Source organism: Diaphorina citri, unplaced genomic scaffold (assembly GCF_000475195.1).
Source record: "Diaphorina citri unplaced genomic scaffold, Diaci psyllid genome assembly version 1.1 scaffold795, whole genome shotgun sequence".
Classification (NCBI taxonomy): Eukaryota; Metazoa; Arthropoda; class Insecta; order Hemiptera; family Psyllidae; genus Diaphorina; species Diaphorina citri.
In genome coordinates this window covers 91,725-106,275 of record NW_007378227.1, presented here as the reverse complement: position 1 = coordinate 106,275, position 14,551 = coordinate 91,725, and the positions used below count along the sequence as shown (strand labels likewise).

The following is a 14,551-nucleotide window of genomic DNA, read 5'->3' as shown; positions in this document are numbered from 1 at the left end:
GGGCTCCCAGGTGTTGGCTAAATTGGTGACTGTGGCGCTCACTAAGAGCTTGAAAAAATATACTTTCGCACTCCAAGTACGAATTCACATGTCATGATAATTTTATATCCCTTGAAGAAATGAAGCATGAAGCATTACATCATAACAAGGATCCATCATCAATTATTATTACCTTGATCATCAATTCGGAACTTGAAAAAATATACTTTCGCACTCCAAGTACGAATTCACATGTCTTGATAATTTTATATCCCTTGAAGAAATGAAGCATGAAGCATTACATCATAACAAGGATCCATCATCAATTATTAATACCTTGGTCATCATTTCGGTGTTACCTAGGTCAGAAAGTCTATTTTAAGATCTTTAAAATTCTTTACTACGCGTATTCTCAGACTTAATAGACGTAGGGTAAGTGTACCATTTATTCGCCCACCTAAAAAACGTACCATTTATTGGCCCACCTGCCCACATTTATTTTTTTCTCATCATAATGAAGATGAAATGAAGCTCTTGAAGAAAAAAGAAATGAATGAAATCATTGAAAAAGCTAAAGTCAGAAAAGAATCTGAAGAACAAAGATTTGGGGTGACATTAAAATGAGATATTATTCAGAAGCCACGACAATGAAAAAGAAAGCTAATTTTTGTGTTTAACCTAACCCTATAGTAGCTGAGTGCACCTCGTAATTCAAGTACCTGTCAGTCTAGTTAGCTTGGTTTTTAGCGTGTCTGGTTTGAGAGCGCTCGGCCGCGGGTTCAATTCCGCAAAAGGGAGGATTTTATTCTGAACGAGTAATGTTCTTTCTCAGAACGACTGGCTTTCTGATATCCTGTCTTCCTTCTTTCTTCGATTTCGGGACGATTAAAGACCTTAGCAGTTGCAGTTCTCTCTCTCAGACCTCTTAAATAATATAATAAAATGAAAACTTCGACTCTGCCGGTAATCAAACCCGGGACCTTCGGCATGCAAGCCTAATGTAATACCTACTCGTCTATGTCGGTAGATAAAAGTTCACCTTACCTGAATGTATTGTCAATCCCACTGCCTACATTCTCGGGTCGTTCTATTCGTATTCTGGCCTCTTTAATTCTCACATACAGCTCATCATCTTCCAATCCCCAGCCCCAATATTTGTTGCTCAGTCCATTCACCGTTTGGAAATGCTCGTTCTTCATCATTAGAATACCACCTGGTATGAAAAAGGACATCATGGATTCAATTAGTCAAATAAGAAGAAAAAGAAAAAAAATATCTGGTGTGAACATCCCACGACTTTCCTTATCCTATTGAATGATGCTTATCTGGGTGTTGTTCTATTGTAACTTGTACAATATCTCTAACCGTTTAGTCAGTATAGCTGAAAACCGCCAAAAAGCGGTCGAAAACCGCCAGAAAGCGGTCAAAATACTGCCAACCGCAGCATCTATCGTAACCAGAAGTTTCGTGTGACATCCGTGTCACATTTGTAGACTACATACCAAATTTCAAGTCTCTAGCTCATACTGTTCCCGAGATATCATTGAATTACACCGAAAACCGCCAAAAAGCGGCCAAAATACCGCAAAGCGTTACACCGATCTTGACCAAAAGTTTCGTGTCCCATCCTTGTCACATTTGACAGCTGCATATCAAATTTCAAGTCTCTAGCTCTTACCGTTCTCAAGATATTTTGTTTACAGACAGACACACACGGACCAATGGCTGAAACTTTAGATTTAGGCTCTAGGGACCTCAAAACGTGTTTTTTCACTAAAAACTGACCATCAAAAATTTAACCCGATTACATTAGGTACTTTCCTTCCTATAGGATAAGGAAAGTAAAAAAGTGGAAAAAAAAATAGTCAGTCTAGTTTGAACGATGAACAACCTTTTAAACTAGACCCAACTGGGCTGAACTTTATATTAAACAGATAAGGCTTGTTCTCGGAACGGCTGGCTTTTTCCTATCCTGTCCTCCTTCTCTCTTCAATATCGGGACAAAAAGACCTCCCCTGTCACAGTTCCCTTTGTCAAACCTTGAAAAAAATCTATGGTCATATTATGTTTCAGAACTTTCTAAACTTACCGAGGAATGTTTTGTAGTGGTACTTGGGATGTAAATCAGGGGCAGCAATATGCATAATTGCATCGCCAGGGTAAGAATAATTCAGGCGCGGATTGATAGGGATCAAGTCCACATCATGCATGGCGATAAAATCACAGTGAGTGTTTTCTTGGATGTACAGAAACCCCACGTTGATGAGAGAGCCACGGTTGAACCTGTAGGAATCAACCTGGGGAAGGAAGAAAATTGAACAGTTAAGTTCAATGCCAAATTAAGGCTTGTCTAGACACTCGGGAGGGAGAAAAAAAAGATCTCTAATCTCAAAACCACAATTAATTAATCACAAAACTTTTACCAACCTTTTTTTTAAGCCAAATTTAATCAAAATAAAACCTTTTTCTCCTTAGAGTGCTCACTTTCACCAAATTTCAGGAAAACCAGGTTACAAAAATTATAGTAAGGAAAAAAAAAAAAAAGGTTACAAAAATTATAGTAGGTACCTAAGGAAAAAAAAATTGATTTGATCAATTACCTGATTCACAACATACACATTATACACAATATTTTGTCTCTCGAGAAACACTTTCATATGCATCAAAAAGATCAACAGCTCATCAAATCTGTCTCGGAACGGAATGATCAAACACAATTCATGTTGATCGTGAAGTGTTGATTGACTCAACAAAGAACCTCCCACACTGTTGCAATCACAACCTTGTACATTTATCAGCAAAATGATGAGTAGAGTTATAATTAGACAGAGGAGAATGAGAATGCTCAGAATTTTGTTGCTTCGGAGCAATTTGTTTGTGAATATTTTCCATATTCCCATGTAGACAGTCATTTTCCTCCTTACTTTCTTCAAAATTGTGTCTTTATTCCATTCCTTTAATTGTGTCTTTTTCTTTTATTGAGGTTCTTATTCCATTTGTAACATCATCTTACAAGACTATGTAACAACCATTGGCTCAATGTAAAAATTTACATTGATCTGGTGCAACCTTCTCCACAAATACACTTGGAAATGTGTTTTCCTTAGAGTATGGGCATATTTGAAGAACCAAGTGCTTTTATTAAAACTGTTAGGGATTTTATTAAAGCCAGCATGATACATCCACCAATTTCTTCCTTGCAGAGATGTGAGGATAGTCTCGTTAAAAGCTGAAAAAATAAGCCAGAATTACTTAGTGTCAATCGTTTTTATTAGTAGTATTATTAATATTATTTCAGGATAAACCTCTATTGTTACAGTTCCCTGTTTTGTAAATGTACAAGTTTATTTCCAATGGTTGACTAAGCAAATTTCTCTACCTAGATTTACTTAAAAGACAGTTAAATAATCAGTCAAATCGACAAAACCCAATGGTAAGATCAATACAGCTATTACTTGGATCCTGACATTCTAGACGTCTAGGCAGAGGTAAATTTGATTTTAGCCAGCAGTCTCCGTACTTTTTACCAGTTCCCGATGACCCGATCGATCACTGGAGTTAAGCAACGTTGTACTTGGTTGGTATCTACATAGGTGAATTTTTGGCCATCAATCATGTGGTCAAGCCACTCGATGATTCATTCTTTGCCTTGTCAGCATTGGGTTTTCCAGAATTTTGTTGTTGCTGTGTCTGGGAGTTACCTTTGCTGCTATTGTTGCTCGCAGTTTTTCCTCCTTGATTACCGGAGGATGTTTGTTTTGAAGTCACAGATGTGGACTTTGGAGTTTCTGTGAAAAAGTACTTGGTTTTTTGCTAATTAGAGCCAGGAAAAGTTAGTAAAACACAACCACCCATCCAGATACTGACCATATGCACCGCTGCTTAGTCAACTATTGGAAATAAACTTGTACATTTACTAAACAGGGAACTGTAACAATAGAGGTTTATCCTGAAATAATAATAATAATAATAATACTACTACTAATAAAAACGATTGGCACTAAGTAATTCTGGCTAATGTATTTTTTCAGCTTTTAACAAGCCTATCCTCACATCTCTGCAAGGAAGAAATTGGTGGATGTATCATGCTGGCTTTAATAAAATCCCTAACAGTTTCAATAAAAGCACTTGGTTCTTCAAATATGCCCATACTCTAAGGAAAACACATTTCCAAGTGTATTTGTGGAGAAGGTTGCACCAGATCAATGTAAATTTTTACATTGAGCCAATGGTTGTTACATAGTCTTGTAAGATGATGTTACAAATGGAATAAACTAATAAAGACACAATTTTGAAGGAAGAAAAGAAGGAGGAAAATGACTGTCTACACTGGAATATGGAAAATATTCACAAACAAATTGCTCCGAAGCAACAAAATTTTGAGCATTCTCATTCTCCTCTGTCTAATTATAACTGTACTCATCATTTTGCTGATAAATGTACAAGGTTGTGATTGCAACAGTGTGGGAGGTTCTTTGTTGAGTCAATCAACACTTCACGATCAACATGAATTGTGTTTGATCATTCCGTTCCGAGACAGATTTGACGAGCTGTTGATCTTTTTGATGCATATGAAAGTGTTTCTCGAGAGACAAAATATTGTGTATCATGTGTATGTTGTGAATCAGGTAATTGATCAAATCAATTTTTTTTTCCTTAGGTACCTACTATAATTTTTGTAACCTGTTTTTTTTTTTTTATGAAATTTGGTGAAAGTGAGCACTCTAAGGAGAAAAAGGTTTTATTTTGATTAAAATTGGCTTTAAAAAAGTTTGGTGAAAGTGAGCACTCTAAGGAGAAAAAGGTTTTATTTTGATTAAATTTGGCTTAAAAAAAAGGTTGGTAAAAGTTTTGTGATTAATTAATTGTGGTTTTGAGATTAGAGATCTTTTTTTTCTCCCTCCCGAGTGTCTAGACAAGCCTTAATTTGGCATTGAACTTAACTGTTCAATTTTCTTCCTTCCCCAGGTTGATTCCTACAGGTTCAACCGTGGCTCTCTCATCAACGTGGGGTTTCTGTACATCCAAGAAAACACTCACTGTGATTTTATCGCCATGCATGATGTGGACTTGATCCCTATCAATCCGCGCCTGAATTATTCTTACCCTGGCGATGCAATTATGCATATTGCTGCCCCTGATTTACATCCCAAGTACCACTACAAAACATTCCTCGGTAAGTTTAGAAAGTTCTGAAACATAATATGACCATAGATTTTTTTCAAGGTTTGACAAAGGGAACTGTGACAGGGGAGGTCTTTTTGTCCCGATATTGAAGAGAGAAGGAGGACAGGATAGGAAAAAGCCAGCCGTTCCGAGAACAAGCCTTATCTGTTTAATATAAAGTTCAGCCCAGTTGGGTCTAGTTTAAAAGGTTGTTCATCGTTCAAACTAGACTGACTATTTTTTTTTCCACTTTTTTACTTTCCTTATCCTATAGGAAGGAAAGTACCTAATGTAATCGGGTTAAATTTTTGATGGTCAGTTTTTAGTGAAAAAACACGTTTTGAGGTCCCTAGAGCCTAAATCTCCTATCCTGTCCTCCTTCTCTCTTCAATATCGGGACAAAAAGACCTCCCCTGTCACAGTTCCCTTTGTCAAACCTTGAAAAAAATCTAGGTCATATTATGTTTCAGAACTTTCTAAACTTACCAAGGAATGTTTTGTAGTGGTACTTGGGATGTAAATCAGGGGCAGCAATATGCATAATTGCATCGCCAGGGTAAGAATAATTTAGGCGCGGATTGATAGGGATCAAGTCCACATCATGCATGGCGATAAAATCACAGTGAGTGTTTTCTCGGATGTACAGAAACCCCACGTTGATGAGAGAGCCACGGTTGAACCTGTAGGAATCAACCTGGGGAAGGAAGAAAATTGAACAGTTAAGTTCAATGCCAAATTAAGGCTTGTCTAGACACTCGGGAGGGAGAAAAAAAAGATCTCTAATCTCAAAACCACAATTAATTAATCACAAAACTTTTACCAACCTTTTTTTTAAGCCAAATTTAATCAAAATAAAACCTTTTTCTCCTTAGAGTGCTCACTTTCACCAAATTTCAGGAAAACCAGGTTACAAAAATTATAGTAAGGAAAAAAAAAAAAAAAAATGATTTGATCAATTACCTGATTCACAACATACACATTATACACAATATTTTGTCTCTCGAGAAACACTTTCATATGCATCAAAAAGATCAACAGCTCATCAAATCTGTCTCGGAACGGAATGATCAAACACAATTCATGTTGATCGTGAAAAAGAGATGAAGCATGGTATAATGAGAGAGACAATAGGGAAAGATACAATGATAGAAAAGAGCGGGACAGATTTTATGATTCAAGAAATGCAAGAGAATATCCTCAGAGAGGTGGTGGGGGAAGCAATTACCGTTCCTCCAAAGAGATGAAGCATGGTATAATGAGAGAGACAATAGGGAAAGATACAATGATAGAAAAGAGCGGGACAGATTTTATGATTCAAGAAACACAAGAGATTATCCTCAGAGAGGTGGTGGGGGAAGCAATTACCGTTCCTCAAATCACCCATCTGGCCAAGGCAGACGAGCTGATAGTTACAGCAGCTCTTCCAAGAATAACTTTTCTGGTGATGAGAAAAAGCCAAGAGAAAAGAAAGAAGCAACTTCTGAGGATGACAAGAAGGAAAAGAAGCCATCTACTAAACCTCCTGGTAGCAAGAGTGGGCGAGAGAAAATTGAAAAAGATTGGGAGAGTGATGGAAAGGAAAGTCTTGACGATGATAAATACAAGAGAGGCAATTATTCTGCCCGTGGATCCAGAGGTGGCCGAGCGACCTACTCAGCAAGGAAGAATGAGAAGTTCAGCAAAGAACGACCTGTCAAAGAAGAAAACAAGGAAGATGTTGATAGTGTTGAAGACATGGATCACAAAAATAAAGAACGAGGTGACAACAAATCAGAGCATGGATTCCAAGAAGTGAAAGCAAAGAAGAACGTGCCCACCACTAAGGAGAACACACCTGCCACGAATTTGAAGAAAGCCGATGAGAAAACGAAAGTGAAAGAAACTCCAAAGTCCACATCTGTGACTTCAAAACAAACATCCTCTGGTAATCAAGGAGGAAAAACTGCGAGCAACAATAGCGGCAAAGGTAACTCCCAGACACAGCAACAACAAAATTCTGGAAAACCCAATGCTGACAAGGCAAAGAATGAATCATCGAGTGGCTTGACTCAGCAACAAAAGAAACTGGACTCAGCCATTGATGAGAGCAAGATTCCTTCATTCTCTTCAGGTGAGAGATGCTTATTTTTTACCCGTTTTGTTTTTTCCTTCACATAGTTAAGTAGGTACCTATTTAGGCAAGTGTTCCTACAATGGGATTTAAAAAAAAAAGATGGATTATTTCTACCCTAGGTATTGTATCATTTCTACTCTCTTGGATTATTTCTACTCTATTTAATCTTCTCTTGCCATGTAGTAGCCATAATGTGAAGATAGTTACATATTTAGGTAATATGTAAGAAAAAACTATAAAAAGCTGGTAGGTACTTGAAGGTATTCAATCACCCCAGGGCTGATGAGAGGCCAACGAAAAACGTCGATCCCTTCGGAATACGGGAAAAGACGACGAAGAAGAAGAGGTATTCATTTCTTGTCAACTGGTCTCTCTATGGACCAAACAAGAAAGAAGAATTCATAAGAAAGACTTACTAACTTTTCCTGGCTCTAATTAGCAAAAAACCAAGTACTTTTTCACATTTATATTACTCTGCCTAAGTGGGGCTGAGATGCCAGTACATGATTGATGGCCAAAAATTCACCTATGTAGATACCAACCAAGTACAAGGTTGCTTAACTCCAGTGATCGATCGGGAACTGGTAAAAAGTACGGAGACTGCTGGCTAAAATCAATTTTACCTCTGCGTAGACGTCTAGAATGTCAGGATCTAAGTAATAGCTGTATTGATCTTACCATTGGGTTTTGTCGATTTGACTGATTATTTAACTGTCTTTTAAGTAAATCTAGGTAGAGAACTTTGAGAAATAAATAACAGAATCAAATAAATAACTAAAAAAACTGCATTAAAGAAATAATTAAATTAATTTTTAAATTTTAATTTTATATTTGGATTTTGATATAGGTATTCGATTAATACGGATTTGGCTCCACTTTAAAAATTCAGAATCCGCTCGTCTTCAAACTCCTTGAAACAGATGGCTGAACTACGGTAGTACCTACGGTAGCTGAGCCCCGGTACTACAGTTCATGTTGAAATGTCTTTTGATCTCGGAGCATACTCGGAGAACTTTCGGGTACTGTCCGTGAGCCTACAGTGAGGGTCGATAGGAAGTCGTCTTCAAACTCCTTGAAACAGATGGCTGAACTACGGTAGTACCTACGGTAGCTGAGCCCCGGTACTACAGTTCATGTTGAAATGTTTATTGATCTCGGAGCATACTCGGAGAACTTTCGGGTACTGTCCGTGAGCCTACAGTGAGGGTCGATAGGAAACTGTAGAACCGGGCTTGCATGACCTCGGATGAACCTTGCACAGCCCTACGTGTTTCATTTCTTTTATTCCCATGTTTACACCGGTGTAGGTTATGAATGGAAAATGGAAGACATTTTGATTTTATGATTTGTACAGAGATTTTGTGATTTCGTTTCGTGAAAATTACATTTTACATTTTTTAAACATAAAAAATAGTGTATGGTGTATATTTTTTCGTTGAAAATAGTACGTTAGACATTTTTTCATCTCTTTCGAGATATCTGGTATTCAGGGAAGTAACTGTTTATCTTCATTTTTAATTCTTCACCCATCTGAACGGACCAAAACAAAGGTTCGTTCTGAGGGTCTGCAATTGATCTAAATGGTTCTCTGCAGACATTATGCCTATATCGTCCGGGACAGTGTCGAAGGGGGAGAAAGCAAAGCTAAAATTCAGTTCACTCAAATTAAATAATGTCTTCACTACTGGCAAAGGCGAATCTTCCAAGCCTAACCAACAGAAAACCCTCTACAATAAACATGGAATGTCCGTTCTCGGTAAGGTTCCCTCAGCTCGAAAACCAACTAATTTGCCAAGTTTGAAATCTGAAAGTAGTGGAAACGATCCTCCTGTTAACTTAGTACCCACTGGTGGTTCAGGATGGGGCAACAAGCCTGGAGAAACTGGCCCTCCACCAGGACAACAGAACTCTGTACTGTCGACACCTCCCATTACAACTATCAACACATCTATCCCTCCTCCTCCCATTGTAGCAGACAAGTCATGGAGTGCCAAGGCTGCAGGCAAACCTTCAAATCCTCCCAACTACAACAGTACACTTCAGTCACCTCTCTTCAATCAAGAGTTCCCAAGTCTGTCAGGCAACACAGATGTTCAATATGGTCCAGGCCCAAGTTTAAGACCACAAACAGAAGGAAGTTGGCTACAAGGTGGTTCACATCCCACGACAGGTGGAGAAGTTGGCAACCTGCAGGTGACTGCTCCTGTCCAGGACCACCCCTCGGAAACTGTGCGTCCAGAAGTGGTAGCCATCATGCCGAAATTCTTGAAACAACAAGAGCCTCAGTTTACAGGTTTCAGCAATCCTCCACCCCCTCCTCGTGTAGCACCTCGTTTCTCTCATCATCCTCCAAATCATGACAGTAGATTCATGCAGCATCCTCCGCCTTCTCGTAACAAAGATATTGTTAACTTTGCTATTGTGAAAGAAGAAGAGTTGAACAAACTTGATGATGTTTCCAAGGAAGGTAGCTGGACGTTGCATGACGATATAGATTATAATCAACAATTACATTTTAGTGATGACGAAGCAGAAGAATCAGAAAACAAGGAAAACAAAATTACTTCAAGATATGCTGAAAAGTCAAGTGCAATTTCTGATAAAACAAGTTCTCATCATAATGAAGATGAAATGAAGCTCTTGAAGAAAAAAGAAATGAATGAAATCATTGAAAAAGCTAAAGTCAGAAAAGAATCTGAAGAACAAAGATTCATAGAATCTAAAAATAATGCTGCCAAGAAATTTGAAGCTCTGAGTAAGAAAATTGAAGAAAAGAAAGAAAGTGAAATGAAAGATGAGAGGAAAACTACTGGACAGCCTGTAGTTAAGGATGGTAATGAGTTCAGACAACTCACACAGCTGGGTAGTGACAAGCCTCAGAGTTACAAGGAACCTGCTAATAATTTCTCATCAAGTAGATTCCCTACTTCCAACAAACCTCCAAGGCTAAGGAAGCATCCCGAAGAGGCACCACATAAAGGATTTTACAGACTCAATGAAGAACGTAACCACTATGAAGGAGGTTATGATCGCTATCGGGATTACAATTCCAGAGACAGATTCAACATGAATAACAGAGATAGAGATTATAGAAGCAGTGGTTATGATGGGCGTAAGTTTTCTGACCAGAAATCAAACTATGGTAGAGATCCAGACAGTAAATATCAAGGAAGATATTCAGACTCAAGTGACCCGAGTGAATCACGTCAACGTGATAGCTGGGAACGTGAAACTCCAAAGAGAAAAGATTCTGATAGGAGTAAACAATCATATGATGATGAAAGTGACCGATACAGGTCAGACAATGAAATACGAGAGAAAAATGTCAAAGACATGAATTCCTGGGAAAATGAAAAGCATGATGAATATGATAACAGATGGGGAGAGCATGCTGAATATGAGAGAGAAGAACCTCTGTGGGAAAAGGAAAGAAGATTGGAAAGGCCAACACGGCCTGATAGCAGGGACAGCCGTGCTTCCCGTGAATCTAAAACATCTCATTCAGAACTTAACATTAGAGACGACAAGCTCAATGTTATTGATGATCCTGATGAGAATACTGAACGTGAACGCAAGCCCATGGGAGTATTCAAAAATACAAGAGGAGCTGGTGTTCCTATTACCCTGGAGAAGCTAGAGGCTTCCGAGTCTAAACAAGACAAGTCCAGTGTACTCGTACCATTAGTAAGATCAGACAAGACTAGTGAGTACAAGAAGGATGTAAAGGAAGAAGATAAGAAACATTTGGATGCTTGGAGCACCCCATTGAATACATCCAAGTTCAGTTCAAACCAGAAGAAAGAAGATAGTCCACCAGCAGAGAGTGTAAAACACACTGAAACTCTTCAAGAAAAACCAGCCAATGAAGAAAATGTTGACAAGGAAAATAAAGAAAGAAATGTAGAAAGAAAAGAGGACAAAGATGCAGGTGGGAAAAAAGAAAGAGGGGACAGAGATGCTCATCCCCGGGACAGAGAAAGAAGTGGTCGTGGAAACAGCCGTTATCAAAATAGCCGATCAAGTGGTGAATGGGTAAACAACTACAGTGGTAACAGTAGGAACTGGGGACGAGAAGCCAAGGATCCAAGATATGATAATCGACGTGCTCATGGTAGAGCTCCTCCTGCTAGAACTACATACTCGAGACATGCTCGCTCTGAATCAGACCCTGAGTCTGGCAAAGAAGATAATAGATATCATGATGGAGCCAGAGAAAGAAGGGTTGAGAAGGGAAGAAAGGAAAGAGATGAAGCATGGTATAATGAGAGAGACAATAGGGAAAGATACAATGATAGAAAAGAGCGGGACAGATTTTATGATTCAAGAAACACAAGAGATTATCCTCAGAGAGGTGGTGGGGGAAGCAATTACCGTTCCTCAAATCACCCATCTGGCCAAGGCAGACGAGCTGATAGTTACAGCAGCTCTTCCAAGAATAACTTTTCTGGTGATGAGAAAAAGCCAAGAGAAAAGAAAGAAGCAACTTCTGAGGATGACAAGAAGGAAAAGAAGCCATCTACTAAACCTCCTGGTAGCAAGAGTGGGCGAGAGAAAATTGAAAAAGATTGGGAGAGTGATGGAAAGGAAAGTCTTGACGATGATAAATACAAGAGAGGCAATTATTCTGCCCGTGGATCCAGAGGTGGCCGAGCGACCTACTCAGCAAGGAAGAATGAGAAGTTCAGCAAAGAACGACCTGTCAAAGAAGAAAACAAGGAAGATGTTGATAGTGTTGAAGACATGGATCACAAAAATAAAGAACGAGGTGACAACAAATCAGAGCATGGATTCCAAGAAGTGAAAGCAAAGAAGAACGTGCCCACCACTAAGGAGAACACACCTGCCACGAATTTGAAGAAAGCCGATGAGAAAACGAAAGTGAAAGAAACTCCAAAGTCCACATCTGTGACTTCAAAACAAACATCCTCTGGTAATCAAGGAGGAAAAACTGCGAGCAACAATAGCGGCAAAGGTAACTCCCAGACACAGCAACAACAAAATTCTGGAAAACCCAATGCTGACAAGGCAAAGAATGAATCATCGAGTGGCTTGACTCAGCAACAAAAGAAACTGGACTCAGCCATTGATGAGAGCAAGATTCCTTCATTCTCTTCAGGTAAGAGATGCTTATTTTTTACCTGTTTTGTTTTTTCCTTCACATAGTTAAGTAGGTACCTATTTAGGCAAGTGTTCCTACAATGGGATTAAAAAAAAAAAAGATGGATTATTTCTACCCTAGGTATTGTATCATTTCTACTCTCTTGGATTATTTCTACTCTATTTAATCTTCTCTTGCCATGTAGTAGCCATAATGTGAAGATAGTTATTTAGGTAATATGTAAGAAAAAACTATAAAAAGCTGGTAGGTACTTGAAGGTATTCAATCAGCCCAGGGCTGATGAGAGGCCAACGAAAAACGTCGATCCCTTCGGAATACGGAAAGAAGAAGAGGTATTCATTTCTTGTCAACTGGTCTCTCTATGGACCAAACAAGAAAGAAGAATTCATAAGAAAGACATCAGCTCTATCAGTAGGAAGAAAAAACTGATTAGGTTCCATCATGTGTTATCAGTTGATTGAATCTAGCCCAGTGATGAGTTGTGAAAACTGACTAGGTAGAAATACACTATCACGTCACGTGAGGTGTACCTTATTTGTCTTCATGATTACGTCCAGGAACATGTTTTTGAAAGTACTTAGCTCAAGTATTAGTCTGCCTGGGGGACTTTACAGTTAGGATACCAGCCTGAAATTTCCCTAGCTAAAGAAATATCAAAGTTTGAGTGCTAACTAGGCCAATAAGAAAGACATCAGCTCTATCAGTAGGAAGAAAAAACTGATTAGGTTCCATCATGTGTTATCAGTTGATTGAATCTAGCCCAGTGATAAGTTGTAAAACTGACTAGGTAGAAATACACTATCACGTCACGTGAGGTGTACCTTATTTGTCTTCATGATTAACGTCCAGGTAGCCTAGTTAGCTTAGTTGTCAGCGCGTCTGCCTTGTAAGCACTAGGCCCCGGGTTCGATTCCCACCCGAGCGGATTTTATCCTGAACGGATAATGTTCGTTCTCGGAACGGCTGGCTTTCTCCTATCCTATCTTTCTTCGCTCTTCGATTTCGGGACGATAAGACCTTAGCCATTACAGTTCCCTCTATCAAACCTCTTGGAAAAATAAAATCATGATTAAGTATGTGGGTTTCTGATGAGTTGACCCTCGTGTCAATAATTTCATACTATTTACTATGGGCGGGGTCACAATTGGAGTTTTTTTTATAATTGACAGAGGGAACTGTAACAGCTCAGACCTCAACATCCCGAAATCGAAGAGAGAAAGAAGACGGGGTAGGAGAAAGCCAACCATTCCGAGAACAACACTTTGATAAAAGAAGAGAAAAGGACAAATTAGGAGAAAACCTACCGTTCTGAGAACGATATCTTTATCTGTTAAAAATCCGCCCCGGGTGTGAATCGAACCCGCGACCTAGCTCTTACAAGGCTAACTAGGCTGGCTACAATCAGGGTTAAAACTTCAACCCTAACTTGAATCGAACCCGGGACCTCCTGCGTGCAAACCTTGTGTGATACCCACTTGGTCATGAAGGTTTACGGGTGGGAATCGAACCCGCGACCTAGCTCTTACAAGGCTAACTAGGCTGGCTACAATCAGGGTTAAAACTTCAACCCTGGCTTGAATCGAACCCGGGACCACCTGCGTGCAAACCTTGTGTGATATTCACTTGGTCATGGAGGTTTGCTAATAAAAACAGTATCATCAACTTGACCATTATTTTAGGATTATTACTTACCTTAGGTGAGTATGAGTAATAGGTATTCATTGCTAAAGTAGGTACGCGTGTCGATTCATATGTTATTGCTCTTAGTTTGTTTCCATGGAAACCAAGCCTAGCTTACAACTGACATCAGGTTTTCATACATAAACAATGATAAATGATAAGTCATACATACATTACAGCCTGTTCACACAGCACGTAGGTACGCGTGTCGATTCATATGTTATTGCTCTTAGTTTGTTTCCATGGAAACCAAGCCTAGCTTACAACTGACATCAGGTTTTCATATACATAAACAATGATACATGATAAGTCGTACATACATTACAGCCTGTTCACACAGCACGTTAAGGTATTATCGCCCCAAAGAGAGAAGGAAGACAGGATAGGAGAAAGCCAGCCGTTCCGCGGTTTTTACTTATTAGAGGCTGGTTTTCGGCCTCGGTTTTTACTTATTAGAGGCTGGTTTTCGGCCTCGGTTTTTACTTATTAGAGGT

General features: G+C 39.0%; 2 protein-coding genes and 1 pseudogene across 3 annotated transcripts in view; 2 read left to right on the top strand and 1 right to left on the bottom strand.

The window, feature by feature from the left end:
* Positions 1-1,003: 1,003 nt before the first annotated feature.
* On the bottom strand, positions 1,004-8,084 carry LOC103512140 (beta-1,4-galactosyltransferase 7-like). Of its 2 annotated transcripts, none has more exons than XM_026825700.1 (4): positions 7,882-8,084; positions 2,580-3,208; positions 2,069-2,276; positions 1,004-1,192 (listed from the first exon to the last, which is right to left on the bottom strand). In XM_026825700.1, the coding sequence occupies exons 2-4, from the start codon at positions 2,889-2,891 to the stop codon at positions 1,020-1,022; spliced, it is 693 nt and encodes a 230-aa protein (XP_026681501.1). In that variant the 5' UTR covers positions 2,892-3,208; positions 7,882-8,084; the 3' UTR covers positions 1,004-1,019. The 2 variants fall into 2 exon arrangements, with proteins under 2 accessions (XP_026681501.1, XP_026681500.1); XM_026825699.1 differs by having other exon boundaries at positions 7,937-8,084.
* On the top strand, positions 3,375-5,175 carry LOC103512139 (annotated as a pseudogene).
* A 493-nt stretch (positions 8,085-8,577) lies between the features above and the next one.
* LOC103512130 (protein PRRC2C) overlaps positions 8,578-14,551 on the top strand; it is a gene marked incomplete in the record, with an annotated part of 19,730 nt that continues 13,756 nt past the window's right edge. The window contains 1 exon segment of the mRNA XM_026825697.1: positions 8,578-12,374. Within this exon segment, the coding sequence (XP_026681498.1) occupies positions 8,858-12,374 (3,517 nt within the window).